General features: G+C 39.1%; 1 protein-coding gene and 1 pseudogene across 10 annotated transcripts in view; one reads left to right on the forward strand and one right to left on the reverse strand.

Annotated features, from left to right (window-relative positions):
- FAM120A (family with sequence similarity 120 member A) overlaps nucleotides 1-17,309 on the forward strand; it is a 120,266-nt gene that overhangs the window by 11,690 nt on the left and 91,267 nt on the right. For all 9 annotated transcript variants that reach the window (XR_013532171.1, XR_013532172.1, XM_035298936.3 and 6 more), the window contains exons 2-3: nucleotides 7,672-7,918; nucleotides 11,725-11,807. Coding sequence is in view for 7 of the 9 variants with exons in the window: in XM_035298936.3 (XP_035154827.1) it covers nucleotides 7,672-7,918; nucleotides 11,725-11,807 (330 nt within the window). In the remaining 2 variants the exon portion in view is untranslated. The remainder of the gene's footprint in view (nucleotides 1-7,671; nucleotides 7,919-11,724; nucleotides 11,808-17,309) is intronic.
- Nucleotides 3,980-4,570, reverse strand: LOC100396339 (transcription and mRNA export factor ENY2 pseudogene; annotated as a pseudogene). The gene has a single exon (XR_013532187.1). The product of XR_013532187.1 is annotated as a transcription and mRNA export factor ENY2 pseudogene (transcript).

The following is a 17,309-nucleotide window of genomic DNA, read 5'->3' on the forward strand; positions in this document are numbered from 1 at the left end:
GGATTCTAGGAGTAAGTAACAGTGTTAAGTTTTCCTTCTTCTGGGGTTGTCCCCGTAGCTGTGTTTCAGAATTAATAAACAATTATACTTGCCAAGTAAGCTTGGGAATTTTTTTAGTCATTATTGTTTATAAAAATCCTGATTTTTAATATATCTGCCTTTTTAATGATGAAATGTAAAACTCAGAGATAAAAAGGTTTATTTAGGAATATTTGGTAAATTTATGGTAGCATAAAATTATCATCTTAAATGAAGTACAGAGTACTTTCTTGAGATCAGAAACGGGCCCTCTTTCGACTTCTTAAACTTCTCAACCTAATGACACCTAGCGTATTTCTTGGGGAGGGGGTAGACAGGGAGAAAGAGGCTGAGAAGTGTGATTCCCATGCTGGCTGTTCCAGGTTAGGGTATTGTATTGGACACTAGCTCCCTCATTACTTGACAAGAGCTGAAGTAGAATGCTCCTTGGGGTTGTGTACAGAAGGAGTTTTAAAGTTTCACTTCCTTGATCTCAAAGCTTGCATTTTGATGGAGTAGAAATATGGTGGCCATGCCAAAAAATAATTTAAATTAATTTAATTTAAAAGCCTGGTGCTTTTTAAATGACAGATACTTTCAGTGGCTACTAGCCTGGGACTTTCAGGAAGGAGGCAGCTCATAGTTCAAAGTCTGGTTTACCTCTTGTGGGTGACTTAACCCCCTTTTAGGGACTGCCTGTAAGTACATGTTTTCAGGGCTTAATTTTTTTATGTTGTTTTGTTCTTTGAGGGAGTTCAAAATGAAATCATCTCAACATTGTGTTTAACAGTTTTACTCAATTCTGAAATTAACATTAAGAACTAGAAGTACACATTTTCTTGTTTTATGCCTGGTCCAAGCCAGGTGTTGGAAGGCAAGGGAAGAGAAGAAACAGATAAGTAAGAGTGAGAGAGTGGCTTAGTACTGAAGAAGGGAAAACAGAGCAGAGCTTCAGAAGACCAGATGAAAAGCAGGGGAGCTCAAGTGTGTCAGACCCTGTATCCCCAAAGCTTCAGCCCAGTACTTAATGTTTATTCTTAATTAAATAACTTTCTTGTAAGTTATTTTGGTGCAACCCAGAATCTTTTTTTCATTTCCACCCAAACCTTGCATTGTATCATCTTTTCACCCTTGATGAGATTTTTTTACCCAGGCTTTCCTTGACTTAAATCTTAAGGAATTGTTTCTTGGGCCTCTTTTGAATATTCTTAGTAGTTTGACTACATTTATTCACTCATAAATTTATAGGTAATCAAATGCCATACTTTGTAGGTTTTCCTGTTTCTTTCAACTGGACTGTCTGTGGGAAGATTTCTGTTTTTATATAATAGGCTTTTTGAAACTTGCATTTAGGCCAGGGTTTATTTTTCACGTGTCTGTTACATTTTGTTCATCTAATAATGTGGTTTGAAATAGTCCTTCAGCTGATGTCTTGTCTTCTAGAATATTGACTCTTTTTTTAGAAAAATAAGCTTATTTGGAATAATTTTATACAAAGTTTGCAGAGATGCTACTGACTTCCCAGATATCCTTTACTCAGCTTCTGGGGAATGTTCACTTCCTGCTAGCTGGTACAGTGATCTAAATCAAGAAACTAGCCTTGGTAGACTGCTATAGACTACATGGTGGTCTTCATTTGGATTTCATCTGTTTCCCACCAGTGTCCTTAAGTTCGGGGACCCTGGTCAGGACTTCTAGTGTCCTCCATCCCCTGTCTTCTGGGACAGCTTCTCTGTTTGTCTTTGGTGATCTTGACACTTTTGAGGAGTACTAATCAGGTGTTTTATAGAATGTCCCCAATTTGGGTTTGCCTGATGCTTTCTCTGTATTAAATTATGGCTGTGTGTTTGGGAGAAGAATAGCCCAGAGATGCAGGGTGTGTGTCAGCACCCCACATGGCACATGGCATTGACTTGGCTTTGCACCGGATGACGCGGGTAAGGAGCTGTCTGCGGGTGTTTGCTCTGCAGTGACCAGTTTTGTTTATTTGTAACATACTCATCCTTTGGAAGTAGTAACTGAGTCCAGCTCACATTCAAGGGGAAGAGGGTTAAACTCTGCCTATTGAGGGGAAAATCGTATAGTATTATTTGATTTCTTCTGTAGGGAAAATGCGTCTCTTCCGCCTTCATTTATTTAATAATCTATTTGTCATTATGGGCTCCTGTCTTCTTTTTACAGGGTCATACTCATTTCACTTGGGGTTATATCCAGGTCTGCCTTATCCTTGCTCACATTGTCCTGGCTCTGGCTTTGGGAGCTGTCTTGGGTTGGCCCATGTGACACATGCCATCCTTTTGTTTTGGGAGTGCTTCCTTGCTTTCTGGACCTATGAGATGCTTTAGTTGCACCTTGTGTTTTTCTTCTCCATCGTCAGCTGTCTTTAAAGAGAAGCCCCGGTTCCTTGTCATGGAGAAGGTGTCTGGGGAAACCCTGGTCTGGGCATTGGTGTGGTTCTGCTGCTGGCGTCTCTGAGTCTAGGCCCTCATAGCTCACAGCTACAGGTGCTCTTGCTGCTTGGGGGTCCCTGTAAGGAGTTCGGTATGAACACCAGATCTTCCATTGTTTCTGTACCTACCCATGTGTGTATTTTCACCTGAACACTAGTTCTCACTGATGTCTCATAGCTAATCCAACACCACGAAGTTTATTCTAGCTTTCTCCTTTTGCATGATTATTTGTAGTTTCTTTGTCTGACAGTGAGGACCTGGCTCATACAGCATTTGCTTTAACGCTAGTGTTCCTGCAAAATAATTTCAGGATTGTTAAGGCAGACTCTGGGAGGCATACTTAAACAAATTGAGTATAGCATTTCCCAAGTATTCTTTCTTTTTTAATTAATTAATTTTTTTGTTTCCCAAGTATTCAAGCAGTTCCTTCTCCTCAACCAGTTTTGGTGAGGCTGTTTCATACATTTTATAATACAATTCTATACATTTGTCAGTCTACATTCTACCCTGGCATCCCCTGACACCCTGGTTGATTTCTTTTTTCATTTGCATATATTAAAGTTTATTCTGTGTGATGTACAAAACTCTATGAGTTTAGACAAATCCAGAGTCTTCTTGTTCCCACCACCCCTAGGCAGTTGACTTTTAACTTTCATTCAGGGTTTTTTGTGATTTTCTTTGCCAGATCTCCTGTCACCCCCCAATTCCCCCTATTGAATAATTGTGGAGCCACACTTCCATTATTCATTCACGAAAAAGGACATCCTCTCTGTTACTCTTGTGATTTTTTTTAATGCCGGGTTGCATTTCCTCAGATAAAAGCATAATGAGGCTTAACATGAGGGAAGAGTTCTAGAATTTTAGAAGTTGAAGGAAGGTAGAGATCTATGAGATTTTACATTGGTTGTTGGGCAGGTTGTCCTGGCAGGTTGGGTATCTGGGGCAGAGCTGGAATGTAGACTCTGATTTCCCCCCACGACCTTTACTCAGGAGACTTGAGTTAGGAAAGATGGACTGAGGCCAGGGTGGGAGAGATCCTACCTTTGCTGCAGGTGTCAAGCTGTGTTTATGGGAGTGATCCTTTATCTTTTGTTTTAGGACACAAATTCTAGGAGTCAGATGTTTGTTTAGTACTCTGTGTGATTTTGGGAAGCATTATGGTATTGTAAGTTATTTGCAAATTAGAGTTTTAGTGAATTATTAATAGTTCATTCACTTTGCTTTTGAATGCCAATCTAAGATCAAGTGTTCTGAGTGAATAGGTAATTCTGTTAAGGGTGGAGGAAAGACGTAATTGTGAAAAGCTACACTTGCCACCTTTGTTTTTTTGTTGTTGTTGTTGTTTGTTTTTTTTTTTTTTTGAGGTGGAGTTTTGCTCTTATTGCCTGGGCTGGAGTGCAGTGGTGCAATCTTGGCTCTCTGTAACCTCTGCCTCCTAGGTGCAAGTGACTCTCCTGCCTCAGCTTCCTGAGTAGTTGGGATTACAGGCACCCACCACCATGCCCGGCTAATTTTTTTTTTCAAACTTATTCATGAGATATTTATTAAAATAATACATTTAGGGAAAAAAATCAATACAATGTATACATCATTACTGAAAAGTGTATACCATCATACAAAAAAGGATTTTATTTTGGGAAACTGTTTTCTAATTTATGGCAAGTTTTATTTTCAGAAATAAAACCACAGAACAACACAATCGAATTCAATCTTAAAGGCTGGCATGCTGAGCAAGGAATGTTCTTATTCTTTGTAGGAGCTCCTTCTTTACACTGTCAGGTACCAGGGCTCTGCCTTTTGGAGTGATTTCAGCCACCAAGTCACCAACAGTAACGTGTTCTAGTCCTTTTTCTTTAATTATCTCTTTACAGTGTGCCTTCAGCTGATCCTTCCAGCCACATTCAATTAATTTAGCTCTCAGCAACTCTCTGAGACGTTCTCTTTCTCCAGTTTCCATCAACTTTTGGTTAATCGCTGCTCTCATCTGCGCATCTTTGTTCATTTTGCTAACCACCATCACCGCGGGTGAGGGCCGTCCCAGAGACGAAATGACCCTTGCACTGAGGACCGTTACCTGCCACACTCTTCGGCTGCCCGGACGTAGACCCCCCCCCGGCTAATTTTTTTGTATTTTTAGTAGAGGCAGGGTTTCACTACGTTGGCCAGGCTGGTCTCCAATTCTTGACTTCAGGTGATCCACCTGCCTCGGCCTCCCAAAGTGCTGGGATTACAGGCATGAGGCACTGTGCCCGGCCACCATCTTTGTTTTATAAGGTTCTGCTGGATATTGGTCTCTACTGAATCTTACTAGTTTTAATTTGCTGATTTAATGAATCTTTGGGAACCATTAAAGGCAGTGCCAAACAGGGGCAGTGTTTAAATGTTTTTGTGCTTGCTGGCTGCCAGCACCAGGCTAGACCCTTGATACGAAGATGTGTAAGCTGTGCTCCTTGTCCTCTTGGAGACCCAGACATGTAAAAGAATAATAGTTTGTCTGAAGTGCTGTAGCAGAGAGATGACCAGAGTGTAGGTGTCGTTTATGATAGTACTTCTTCAGCTTTTCTTTAGGTTGTTTTCTTTTAAAAAGGGATTTTTACAGTATAATTTCACTACCCTGATTACAACTTTGTTGGCCTTTGCTTTTTTCTTTCCAGCTTTTTACTACAAACGTAGTTTTACATAGTTGTGTATACACAATATTGTATTCAGAAATGCTTTTGTTTAATATTTTATCCTAATCTTTTTCTGTTTCTCCACAGTACAGTATAGTGGCTGTATCTGCCTATCTCCGTAATTTATTTTTTTTCTCTTAGAAGTCTGCCATGATCCTTTTTATGCTTCTGTTTTTTATTTGGTGAATTGGTTTCTTAGGCTCTATTTCCTGGAGTGAGGTTACCGGGTCAAAGAGTATGAATGTTTTACAGCTCTTGAAATATATTGCCTGCTGTTTTACAACACTGACAGCATTACTTGAAAGCTGCCAGATTAGACTTGATCCCTGCTAGTCTCAGACTTCATCATTCCGCACTTTTGCTCTTGATCCCAGGGTCAGAGCACGGTGGGTCCTTCTGCCCAGGCAACAGGCCAGGCTCACTTCCCGACCTTCCTACGCCACGCCCCCCCGCCAATGCCCCATGGATCCTCTCCTTGGAGATCTTGCCCACGGCCAGCTTCTCCTTTCAGGCCTTGGTTAGAAAGCCACTTCTTGTGGGATGCCTTTGCTTCCACTGTGGGCCAGCAGCCCCTTCTCACCCAGGCGTTCTTCACCACCTTGTGAAGCTGGGAGATGAGTCCTGGCTGCCTCTGAACTTCTGGCTGATGGAGGTGGGCAGGGCTGGGCTCTTACCTCCTTTTAGCCTCTTTTAGTTCTGCCCTGCTTCCTCCCAAGATGTGTGAATCTAAGGAACAAGCTCTCTTTTCTAGGTCTCCTTGGAGGGGTGAGGGATGGTGAGCCAAGAAGGGAGTAGTCACTTACTGTCTCCTTTCATCTTAATGTCTCTTAATAAGAGTATAGAGTATACAGACTTAACTATTAAAGATGTCTGGGAAAAAGCCAGTAATTTCTAATGATTTTTAAATAGTTTACAAATCACTGTAAATGTAAAGTGCTGTGTAATAAAAGGATTTGAGGTAAAGAAGTTGGATTATAAAGTACCATTTCTAGAAGTGAGAGGATGAAGCAGGCCTAATTATAGATTTGTAAACAATCTATTCTGTTTTAGCTAGTGTACAGTATTTTTAGATTGAGGGATAAAACAGCATTTTCTTATTCTAAAGAATAGAATGTTATTTGACTCATGGGGTGTCGTTTTGTTTTTTTCTTATAAAGTAAAATGCTTTTATTGAAATATTTACCTAGAATTCAGAAAGTGATTTCTTCTTTTACTAATGCATCTTGAGAAGGTTTTTTTGCCTCTCAGTGAGATTTCATCATAGCTAACTTTCCAATAAAGCATGGTGACTGCTTTTATTATGAAAGTTGGTGAGAAGTGAATTGAACTCTACGGTGATGTCCAGTAGAGTTTTCTGAGGTCATGGGAATGTTATGTGTCTGTGCTGTCCAATTAGTATATTAGCTTCTGGTCTCCTGTGACCACTGAACACTTGAACTTAATTTTGAATTTAATTTAATTTAAACTTATTTTTAGCGTAGCCACACATTGGATAGTAGCTTTAGAAACTTAAGGTTAAGAGTGACTCACATTTTTCTCCTCTAAGGCCCTGTGGAGAGTTAATGTTCCATTGTTACTGGGATCACCTGATTTATTTTAAAATTCTGTCCATTGTAGAAACAAAAAAACCTGCCAAAATTTTAGTTGGATTACTGAGTATGTGAAACAGCAGGAGAGAATTTGGTGGTCTGGGACTGTAAATCATTTAGAACATTTTTTCCAGGTCTTTTTGGTATATTTTCAGGACTAGAGAGAGTCCAGAGGACTTTGACCTCTCAGAGCTGTTGCTTCTCTGCTTGCTCCTTCGTGTGTTGTGGAAATTCGAGGTAGTGTGGATGTTACAGTGGGGATTCAGCAGAAGTAAAGAGGCTGGTTTCGATTTTTCATCACTAAAAAGGCAGTTCATGTAGACCTAGCCCTGACATGGTGTGTGGGACACAGAATAAGCTCATGGCAGTTGCATTGAGAGTGAACGGCTGTATCCTTATATAGTCTCTACGTGTGGAAGGACTTAGGGAGGATAAGAACTGGTTGACAGGTAGGTGAGGGATCATACTCTTATTTTTAAAATCCTGATGATTTCACTTATCTGACACATTTGATCTACTTTGAAGAAATTGTTTTGGTTTCATTGACAGTGGGTGGCTTCTTTCTGTCTCCTTCTTTACCACCTCTTTATTTTCTTGTGTTTTTCTCTTCCTCTCTTCCTTGAAAATACTATCATGGGGTCAGCTGGCTTTGTGTATTTTCAAGCAGAGTGATCTTTGAGCTTGACAAGAATTGAAAATTGATTTGCAGTCTAGATGGGATCATAAATTACTGATAGAAGATTATTTAAATTCGATTTCTCACAGAAATTTCTTAGTGGAGCAGTGGGTTACAAACTTTATTATGGCATTTTTTTACTGTTTGGCTTTCATGGATAGTTTTAATAAATGTGATTTTTCAGGTTCTGAACAACACGTCTGCTTGTTGAGCTTGCTGCTGCAGTGTTACCTGACATCTGATGAAGTTTTCTTCTCGTTTGCCAGGTTGCACAGAGCATTGAAGATCACCATCAGGAAGTGATTGGTTTCTGCAGAGAGAATGGTTTCCATGGCTTGGTTGCATATGACTCTGATTATGCACTGTGCAACATCCCCTACTATTTCAGTGCCCATGCCCTAAAACTGAGCCGGAATGGGAAAAGTCTCACCACAAGCCAATATCTGATGCATGAAGTTGCCAAGCAACTGGACCTGAATCCAAATCGTTTTCCTATTTTTGCTGCTCTCTTAGGTAGGTGGAGTAGTGTGAAAACTATTTTATAAGAAAGTGATCATATGATGAGCACATTGATCCTTTAAGTATTTCAGTGCTTCAGTGTTGTGGATATATATTTCACACTGAAAAGAACCAAGGTGTGGGCTGTTCCTTAGCATTCCTTGCTTCTATATTATATTTTTGGTATAGTTAATGTGCTACTTTTGTTCTTAAGTGTATGTTGAGGTATTGTTCTATCTAGGAATTGTTTAGATTAACTTTGTGAATAAACTCACTTAAGGTTTTGGAAAACCAGCATTCTAAATCACAGATGTCAACACATGGTCACTATGTAAATTAGACATTTAAACCTTTGGCATAAATTATGTTTATAATAGAAGAAAATACGCTATGGAGTTAGAATGGTTATGTTTTCACCTGATTTTCAGGACACTCGCTAGTTTAAAAGAAAAGCAAAAATAAACTTCGTACCTTGTTTCCAACACCTATATTTTAAGTAAATGTATACATGTCTTTTCCTTGGAGGAATTCCTTATGCTGAATACTCAGAAAGGACGAAAATCTTGTTTAACTATGACATTATATTTTAATTTTCTTTAATTAAAACTAATTTCCTAAGAGGTAATATATTTGTCTGTCACTTTATATTTGCATTGTATATTTTCTTTTTTTTCCCTTTTGTCAACTACCCTTTCTTAATGCTTTCATTGCGCTTGTCTCACCCTACTAATACCCAGCTTTAGTTTGCTGAGAGTTTGTAAGAATTGTGTCCAAATATAAGTAAACATGTTTTGGAGGGAGGCACTTCTGTGATTAGAATCCATGAATCTTATGGGATTTGGGGCTGTTTTGGACACACAAGGCCAATTTGGGAAGCTGTGTGGTCTCCAGTGCTCAGTTACTGGCCTCCCTTGCAGTTTGTATTCTCTAGAGGCTGGCAGCCCCAATCCAGTCCTGTTCAAGAGGGGATTATATTGTGGGTTATTTTTAGAAATTCCTGGTTTTCAGAAAGATTTTTTTTTTTTTTAGCTGGGATTACAGGCTAATTTTTTTGTATTTTTAGTAGAGGTGGGGTTTCACTATGTTGGCCAGGCTGGTCTTGAGCTCCTGAGCTCTTGTATTTTTAATAGAGACAGGGTTTCGCCATGTTGACCAGGCTGATCTTGAACTCCTGAGCTCAAGTGATTCACCCACCTCGGTCTTGGCTGGGATTACAGCGCTGAGCCTTTTTTTTTTTTTTTGAGGCAGGAACTCACTTTGTTGCCTAGAATGGAGTGCAGTGGTGCAATCTCGGCCCACTGCAACCTCCACCTACCAGGCTCAAGAGATCCTCACACCTCAGCTTCTCAAGTTGGTGGGACTAGAGGTGCACGCCTCCACGTCTGGCTAAATTTTTGTGTATTTTTGGTTGAGACAGGGTTTTACCATGTTGGCCAGGATGGTCTCCTAACTCTTGAGCTCAGGGCAATCCACCCACCTGGGCCTCCCAAAGTGCTGGGATTACAGTCATGAGCCATCACACCTGGCCACAGTTTTTTATATATTATTTTGTGAGAGCATTTCAAGTTTTACTATATGAGTCAGTCAACAAAATTGTGATTTCACAAGTTGTGTTTATTTGGATCTAATATCAAATACAGTCCTTAATAAGGGAACTCTTGTGCCTTTGGGGATTTGGGGATTAAATCTAATCTTTTAAATGTATTTTCAAATATTAAAATATAAAAGGATATTTCCTCTGATGTTAAAGGTGAGTATGGGGATGGCACATTATATGGAAAGTTCCACATTTGCTTAAATGCTATGCAAAATAACTTGGCATATTAATTGACTTTGAATGAATGTGAAAATCATATGCTCTTAGAATATGGTTACCTTAGCTCATTTGAAAAATGGAAGCATACTTGTTTATCTTATTTAGGAAACATTGAATATGGTATTTGGAAGATAATGCCAACTGATACTTTTCTAGCTTGCTAGTTTGTAAAGTTCTGAAATAAATGAAAAACAGAATCAATTGTAATATGTTGTCAATTTAGGGCTTGGAATCTCTTCAAAAAGTTTAGTTAAGTTATAGGTAAGCTCCTGAGGTTTTAAAATTCTTTGAATTTTTGTTGTTGTTGAGCTGGAGTCTCGCTCTGTCGCCCAGGCTGGTGTGCAGTGCTGCGATCTTGGCTCACTGCAACCTCTGTCTCCCAGGTTCAAGCAATTCTCCTGCCTCAGGCTCTCAAGTAGCTGGGATTACAGCTGTGCACCACCACACCTGGCTAATTTTCACCACGTTGGCCAGGCTGGAAAAGTTTCAATGTCCTCAAATGAGAAAGCTTATTTTTCTTTTCCCTTCTGTAATAGAAAGTACATAAAGTATTTTGTTTTAGGAATGTTGGAATACTCGTTTAGGTATTTCACACAAGTTTTCACAAAGACTATTACTAATGTAGATTTGCCTTAATATTATTTCAAATTAAAGCTTCCAAAATTTCAGACACTTCATTCTTCACTGTGAAATTCTATATAATCCATTAACAGAGGAAAGCAATATCAAGCACAGCAAACCTGGGCATTTACGGTTCACATTTGCTCATTTGGACATCATGGGAGTTCAGTACCTCTGGATTGTGTGTTTGTGTGTTTGGAATACAGGTGAAGTGTCCCTCATCTGAAATGCTTAGGACCAGAAGTATTTTGGACTTTAAATATTTTCAGATTTTGGAATATTTGCCTAATGAAATATCTCAGAGATGGCACCCAAGTCTAAGCATGAAAGTCATTTATGTTTCATATATACCTTATATATATAGCCAAAAGGTAATTTGATAAAACATTCTAAATAATTTTGTGCAGGAAACCAAGTTTTGACTGCCTTTGACCCATCTTATGAGGCCAGTTGTGGAATTTTCCACTTGTGGCATCATGTTGATTTTGCATCATTTTGGATTTTTGGACTGTGGCTGCTCAACCTGAATTATAATGTAGCAATATTCCAGATGGTCTTAGTTTGTTTTGCTTTTTGTTAGTAGCTAATTAATGAATCTGCTATCATAAGGTGGAGGTGATTAAGTAATGTTATAAAAATCATGTTTAGGAAATTACTGCTTTGAGATTGCAGTGAGATAGCTAACCTACTAAAGATCAGATATATCAGGAATATGAACATTATTGTGAAAGTAGAGTATTCCCTCAAATACAGTTTCTCAATTGAATACAGTTTTGTTTGTAGACTGATACGCTGGTGATAGGATGAGCAGCTTAATAGCCTCATGAGTAGTATTGTAGGATAGGCCTTTTCACATATGTTTGTGGGTGGTGACGGAAATTATAGGAGAAGGGTGTTGATTCATGTTACAATCAGCAGTCATTGTCATTTAATCTTGCTAAGAAAGATTTTATAATTGTGCAGATTTCACATTGGGTGTTTTTTGTAATTTTGAACCATAGCAATTTCATGAACAGATGAAAACTTGAACCATAGCAATTTCATGAACAAATGAAAACTTGAATCTAATTGGTATTTGATATCCTGACATTGTCAGACTGACCTTTTGCAGACTGGTGTTTATTTTTAATATTGTGCTGCGAAGTTGCTTAAGTTTTATGCAGCTCTTAGGTTGAATGCTGTTAGGACTCCACTAGAAATTCCTATCATTCTCAAGGCAGCTGCAAGGATTTTGCCCGCTGTATGTTGCTTTATGTTAAAAGATGAAGACTTGCAGTTTCTGTTTGGGAGTTTTCTACTATAGATGACAATATACAGTGCTTTTAAAAGTTTCCTTGTGTTACTTAAGATGATTGCTTTAATGTTATCCATGTTTATATTCCAGGAAATCACATTCTGCCTGATGAAGATCTGGCTTCCTTTCATTGGAGTTTACTTGGTCCAGAACATCCACTAGCCTCACTAAAGGTACAAATTTCACTTTATTTTTCTAGCATTTGTAATAATCAACCATGAGTTTGCTATTACTTTAATAATGTTAGACCCTTTATTGGTGATGCTACCAAATTAGCAATATCATGTTTTCCCCTAATTGCAGGATCTGCATTGCCTTAAAAAGCAAGCAACAATGCTACCATCCCTTGTTCTCAGTACTTACATGTTAGGCAAATGTATAAGTGTCCTTGAAAATTTCCCCTAAGGAATTCCTGTGCCATGTACCTAGATAGAAGGAAATCTTTGAGCTGATGTTTTATATATTAATTTTCTCACTTAAAAGTTAATTTTTCTCTAGGTATTATAGTTACTTGTCACTTAGAATAACATCTTTTGCATAGTTGATACATTTCATAACCAATTTTCTACAATTATAAAATAGTCTGAAGCTTTTTGGATGATGGAGGAGACTCAAATTCATTAGAGAAATGATCTATTTGTACTGTTTTATTAAAACTTAATATTTTTCTCCCTTCTGATTCCCTTCCTGTTTGTGATAGTAATGGACAGCAGAGAGGAGGCACTTAACTCTGATTTTCTACAGTGGAAGGTGTCTGTGTTTGATGTGAGCATAGGAGTAATGAGTGAGATTGGCACGAGGCACTGGAAAACCAGCTTGGACTTGATAGTGACTCCTGTGATTGTAATGATCATTTGTCAGGTTCAAGTGCCTTTCAGGACTTGGGGAGTTGGGAAGACGGGAACCTAGACTTTGTATCTGCTTCCCACCTTGTGACTGCTTCCTTACAGTAAAGGGTGGCGGTTAAATTGGGTGGTTTCTGAAGGGATGCTTTCCTGTAAAATTCTGAATGCTGTCATAATTACCCTCCCTCCATACAGTTTTAATTGGTGGCTAGTTTCAAATGGGAGTTTTTCTTCCTACATTTTAATTTATCTTTGACTTTGGTGATGATACCGAAAAGCTTAAGTAGATTTCCTTTCCTCCTTTCATTTTGTTTTTATGCATTCTTTTTTCCTTTTCATCTCTGGCATGCTGTAAAATATTCTCCTTTTCACCGTAACGGGGTTTGATATGAACTGTTTTCAACTTCCTGTTCGAAAATTAGTTTTTCTCCTCTTGTTAGAAATTACTTTTTTGGCCTCCTGTATGTTTTCATGAATGAAGTGATGTGATCCGTCATCTGGGTGATGCCATGATTGAAATGCAGATTGGGAAAGTGTAGTGCATAATCAGCTAGACTTGAGAGCACTGCACCTGTGCTCAGTATATCTGTTAAACATTATGCTTTTATAAGTGAGACATAAATGAAGGCTTGTTTCCTAGAAGATTTATTTTGTTTTGAAGAGCAGGAGTGAGATACTCCCAAGGTCTCTGGCTATATGTGTATGTTTAAGTTAAACTAGCCCTGTTTCGTATGTCACAGGGTTACAAGTAAAGAGCTGTTTGAAGAATTATTGGAAAACCAGCTTAATCTGTTGACAAGTGATTAACATCATTTACATGTGTATTTTTCCTAAATTTTGTTAAGAAAATCTTTAAGTATTAAAATGTGGAAAGCGTAGAGAAATGTGTATCCATATATCCACCATCTTGGTTCAATAATTATAAACATTTTGCCATAAAGCGTATGTCTGTGTTTTGTTTTGTTTACCAAAAACTATTTGGAAGTAAGTTGCAGATGTAACTCTTTACCCATGAAAACTTCAGCTTGCTCCACCATGTCAGCTTGCCCACCACTTCCTAAAAGTAAGGACATTCTCTTACTTTATCATACTACTCCTACCACATTCTCTAACATTCTTTTTTTTCTGAGACAAGGTCTTGCTCTGTCCCCTGTGCTGGAGTGCAGTGTCTAATATCATTTAATATTAAGTCCATATTCAGATTTTTTTCAAAGTCATTTATAGGTTTGTTTTTTTTTTTAAATTGGGATCCAGTCAAGCTTTACGCATGCATTTTGATATTAGCTGAGTACTTTTATGGCATATTAGAGAAGCAATTCTAAATTATTTTTCAGATGACTTGATAAGTTGTAGGATTTTAAAATGCAAGCACACCACATTTTGAGATAAGTTCAGAAATTGCATTTGGTAGCCACTATTTTTTTTTTTCAGACAGAATCTTGCTCTGTCACCCAGGCTGGAGTGCAAGGGCGAGATCTCGGCTCATTGCAATCTCTGCCTCCCGGGTTCAAGTGATACTCCTGCCTCGGCCTCTCAAGTAGCTGGGATTACAGGTGCCCACTGCCACACAGGCTAATTTTTGTATTTTTAGTAGAGGCAGTGTTTCGCCATCTTGGCCAGATGGATCTTGAACTCCTGACCTCAAATGATCCAACCACCTTGGTCTTCCAAAGTGGCGGGATTATAGGTGTGAGTCACCACACCCGCCCACTTTAAAGTTTTGACCCTTCATTCACATTTTTGTATGCAGCACCATTTCAGTCATTTTAATATAGATAGGGGAAATTGGATGTGGTTTTCTCCCCATGAGCATGACTGATGAATGTGCTGCAGAATTGTATGTGTCCCACCTGCTATTTTAGTCTCTGTTTTTCTTAGTTAGAAAAACAATTGCATCTTTTGAAAATCTGGATAGTTGTTACATATCTCCAAGGTATTTTGAGTTTTATTTTTTGAAATTTTCTTTACTTTTTTGTATTGTGTTGAAATGATGAGAGGTTTAAGATTATGGTATTGCATTTTAAGAGGTGCTTTGAATTGGTTAGATATTAACATCATAGAACACCAACCCTCTGTGAACAATAAGTTGTGGCTTTGGCAAAATAGTACAAATATCGGATGATAAAAGGGATGGGCCAAGAAGGCTCAAACTTGAGGATACAAAATCACGTGTCCTTAACAGCTGTTTTTCCAGTGTACTGTGTTAGAAAGGGAACCAATAAAAATTATGAGAAAATTTTATCTTTTTACCATCTGATGAAAATCACAAAATACCATGGATAGGAAGTCATTAGTAGTCAATAATTTATGTGATTCCAAATCTTCAGTATGTTGATAACACTCTGAATTTTTGTTTTATTTATAAGTAGCGTCCTAAGACTCATCTTTTTAACCTATGTCTTTACCAATTTCACTACATGCATTCATTCATTCACTGTGAATTTTTAACTCTCCAGTTGTCATTGAACCAGCTACATCAATAAGAAATTGTAAAGTCAACCCTCACTGTCCACAGCCCTGGTTGTGCTGAAAGAATAGCATGTCTGCTTTGGGGCTCTGTGGGCTCAGAAGCACAAGGGAGAATAGCTGTTAAATCGTTGGGTAATATCTGCAAAGGGGAAAGCTAGGACGGGAACCAGATTTTGTTTTATCCTGCTTCATTAATTAGTAGTAGATTGTACTTATTACTAGCTTATGAAGGCAAGTTGGACATACTTAGAAGCTAAAATTGGTAGAAGGCATTAAGAAATAGGATATAAGGTGACTTCTTCATACCTCAGTGGTAACCTTAAGAGCTCCTAGTAAAGTGGGTGTCGAATTTCTTAGGATTAGATGCAAAGAATATTTCATATATGTTCAGGACAGTTGGGCCATTTCATGTAACATGTAAAATTGTAGGATTGGGTTGGGGGTCAGGTAGCTTCTAAGATGTGGTCAATTCTATAATGAGAGAAAGAAAACAGGAGTTATGTGTTCCTCCCTATTCTTCGGGAGACCTGGCTGTTGAGATTCCTCACTACAGTCCTGGAGATGCCTAAAGGCTGGCCTGGAGTGACCTCTGTCTGTACCCAGTCCCAGGCCCTGCAGAGCAGGGAGCCTGGCAGCAGATGATACAGAGCAGGCTGGACCAGGGTGGGTAAAACCCCAGAGATGCACAGGCACCCAAGCCTGAGGCTGTGTTTATCTTACTTTGCTCTAAGTAAGTTACTCTGTTTGATTGGAAATGTAAGAATCATTTATGTACCTAGAGGAGTTGAGATGCACCCCTGAAATGCCTCCCAAACAATGGGGAAGGCCTTCCAGGAGTGCTTCCCCATTTCCTTGCTCATTTAAACTTTTTCCGATGGCAGTATTTTTTAAAAGGGTCATATCTTTAATAAGGAAAATACATTGAATATCCTTTCAGTGTGTTTTTGGACTCAGTGTTAGGAGGATTCATGATCGTATTCACAGTACTGAAAAGTGGGCTGGATGCATATTGGTCTTTTGAAGAGGATCCCACTGCTTGTGTTGCTTTGGGCTGCTATGCTCCTTTCATGGTTTTGGTGTGGCTGACAGTGTTGTTGCATGAGAGAAATGGAAGGCCTCTGGTACTCACAGAACTGAGCCCGTAGAGCATGGGCTTCAGTTCTGGGACCAGCCTCTGTGTCCCTTCAGGTGGTGGTCCCATGCCTGCCTCCTCCTGTGCCCTGAGAGTGGTCAGCCACTCTGTCTGCCTGCTCATAAGGTTTAGCGAGCCTGTGGGTGCCCTGTATAGCTGGCGTGGACGGTGCTCATCAGAGGGGGACTGTGGCTGTGGCAGTTCACCCTGGCTGTGGACACGTGCTAAGTGAGCAGTTTTTTAAAATGTGCTTTTTGGGGTTTTAAAAATTGTGTGATTTTGGGTCCTCATTGGTTATGGAAATATTTTATTTGAGGTGGGCATTTTGTTGTTTTAATGTTTAAAAATGTTTTATAGATGTTTGCTGGCTTTTTTTTTTTTAAACAATTTCTTGTTGCCTCTGGTTTTCCTGAATCTTGGGTTTCTAGAACACTTTATAGAAGGTTTTTTGTCATTTGAGTGTTCTACATTCTATTGACCTTGTCTTTGGATATAACATTTAAGTTGGACCTGTTTAGTTTCAGGTCATTGTATTAATTTTAATGGTTATTGTGTTCCTGAACTTCATATTCAATTTCAAATACTTTGAGTTTCCATCCCTGCCAGTTGTTTGTGATTGCCAAGTATTCCCAACCACCGAGCCCTTTGAGCTCCTTCTGCCTCCTTGTCTGGGACACCCCAGCTTGCAGATCTTATGTGGGTTGATCCTTTCCTGATACTTCACTACCAGCGGTTGTTACTTTCTAGTTAGGTTTAGTCAGTTTTACTATGTCTATACTGAAGTTTGCAGTCTTTTCGAAAGACCTCATCTCAGTGTGGTGAGCCTCTCCTAGTGGTACTTGTCCTCCCCCAGCCCTTTCTGACCTCAGTAGCTCGTTGTCCTAGGGCTAGACTGGGTCCTGGGCCAGGCTGCACCCTCATTCATGGAACTCTGTCTTCTCTCTATGATCCTCTCATGGAGCTTCCCCTAAAGTACTCTCACTTTCTTCTGCATCATTAGGAGCTCCCTCTATTGTGTATTTATCACCTTACCACTCTGATTCACTTATTTTTGGTAGTCTTAGCAGCATTATCTTTCCCTGAGGCACCTGTATACTGGGGGCAGTCTGTCAGGCCGTATCAAGAAAACTGTTTTAAATTCACCTCGATCTTTTTTTTTTGGAGATGGAATCTTGCTCTGTTGCCCAGGCTGGAGTGCAGTGGTGTGATTTTGGCTCACTGAAACCTCT

Source organism: Callithrix jacchus, chromosome 1 (genome assembly GCF_049354715.1).
Source record: "Callithrix jacchus isolate 240 chromosome 1, calJac240_pri, whole genome shotgun sequence".
NCBI classification, from domain to species: Eukaryota; Metazoa; Chordata; class Mammalia; order Primates; family Cebidae; genus Callithrix; species Callithrix jacchus.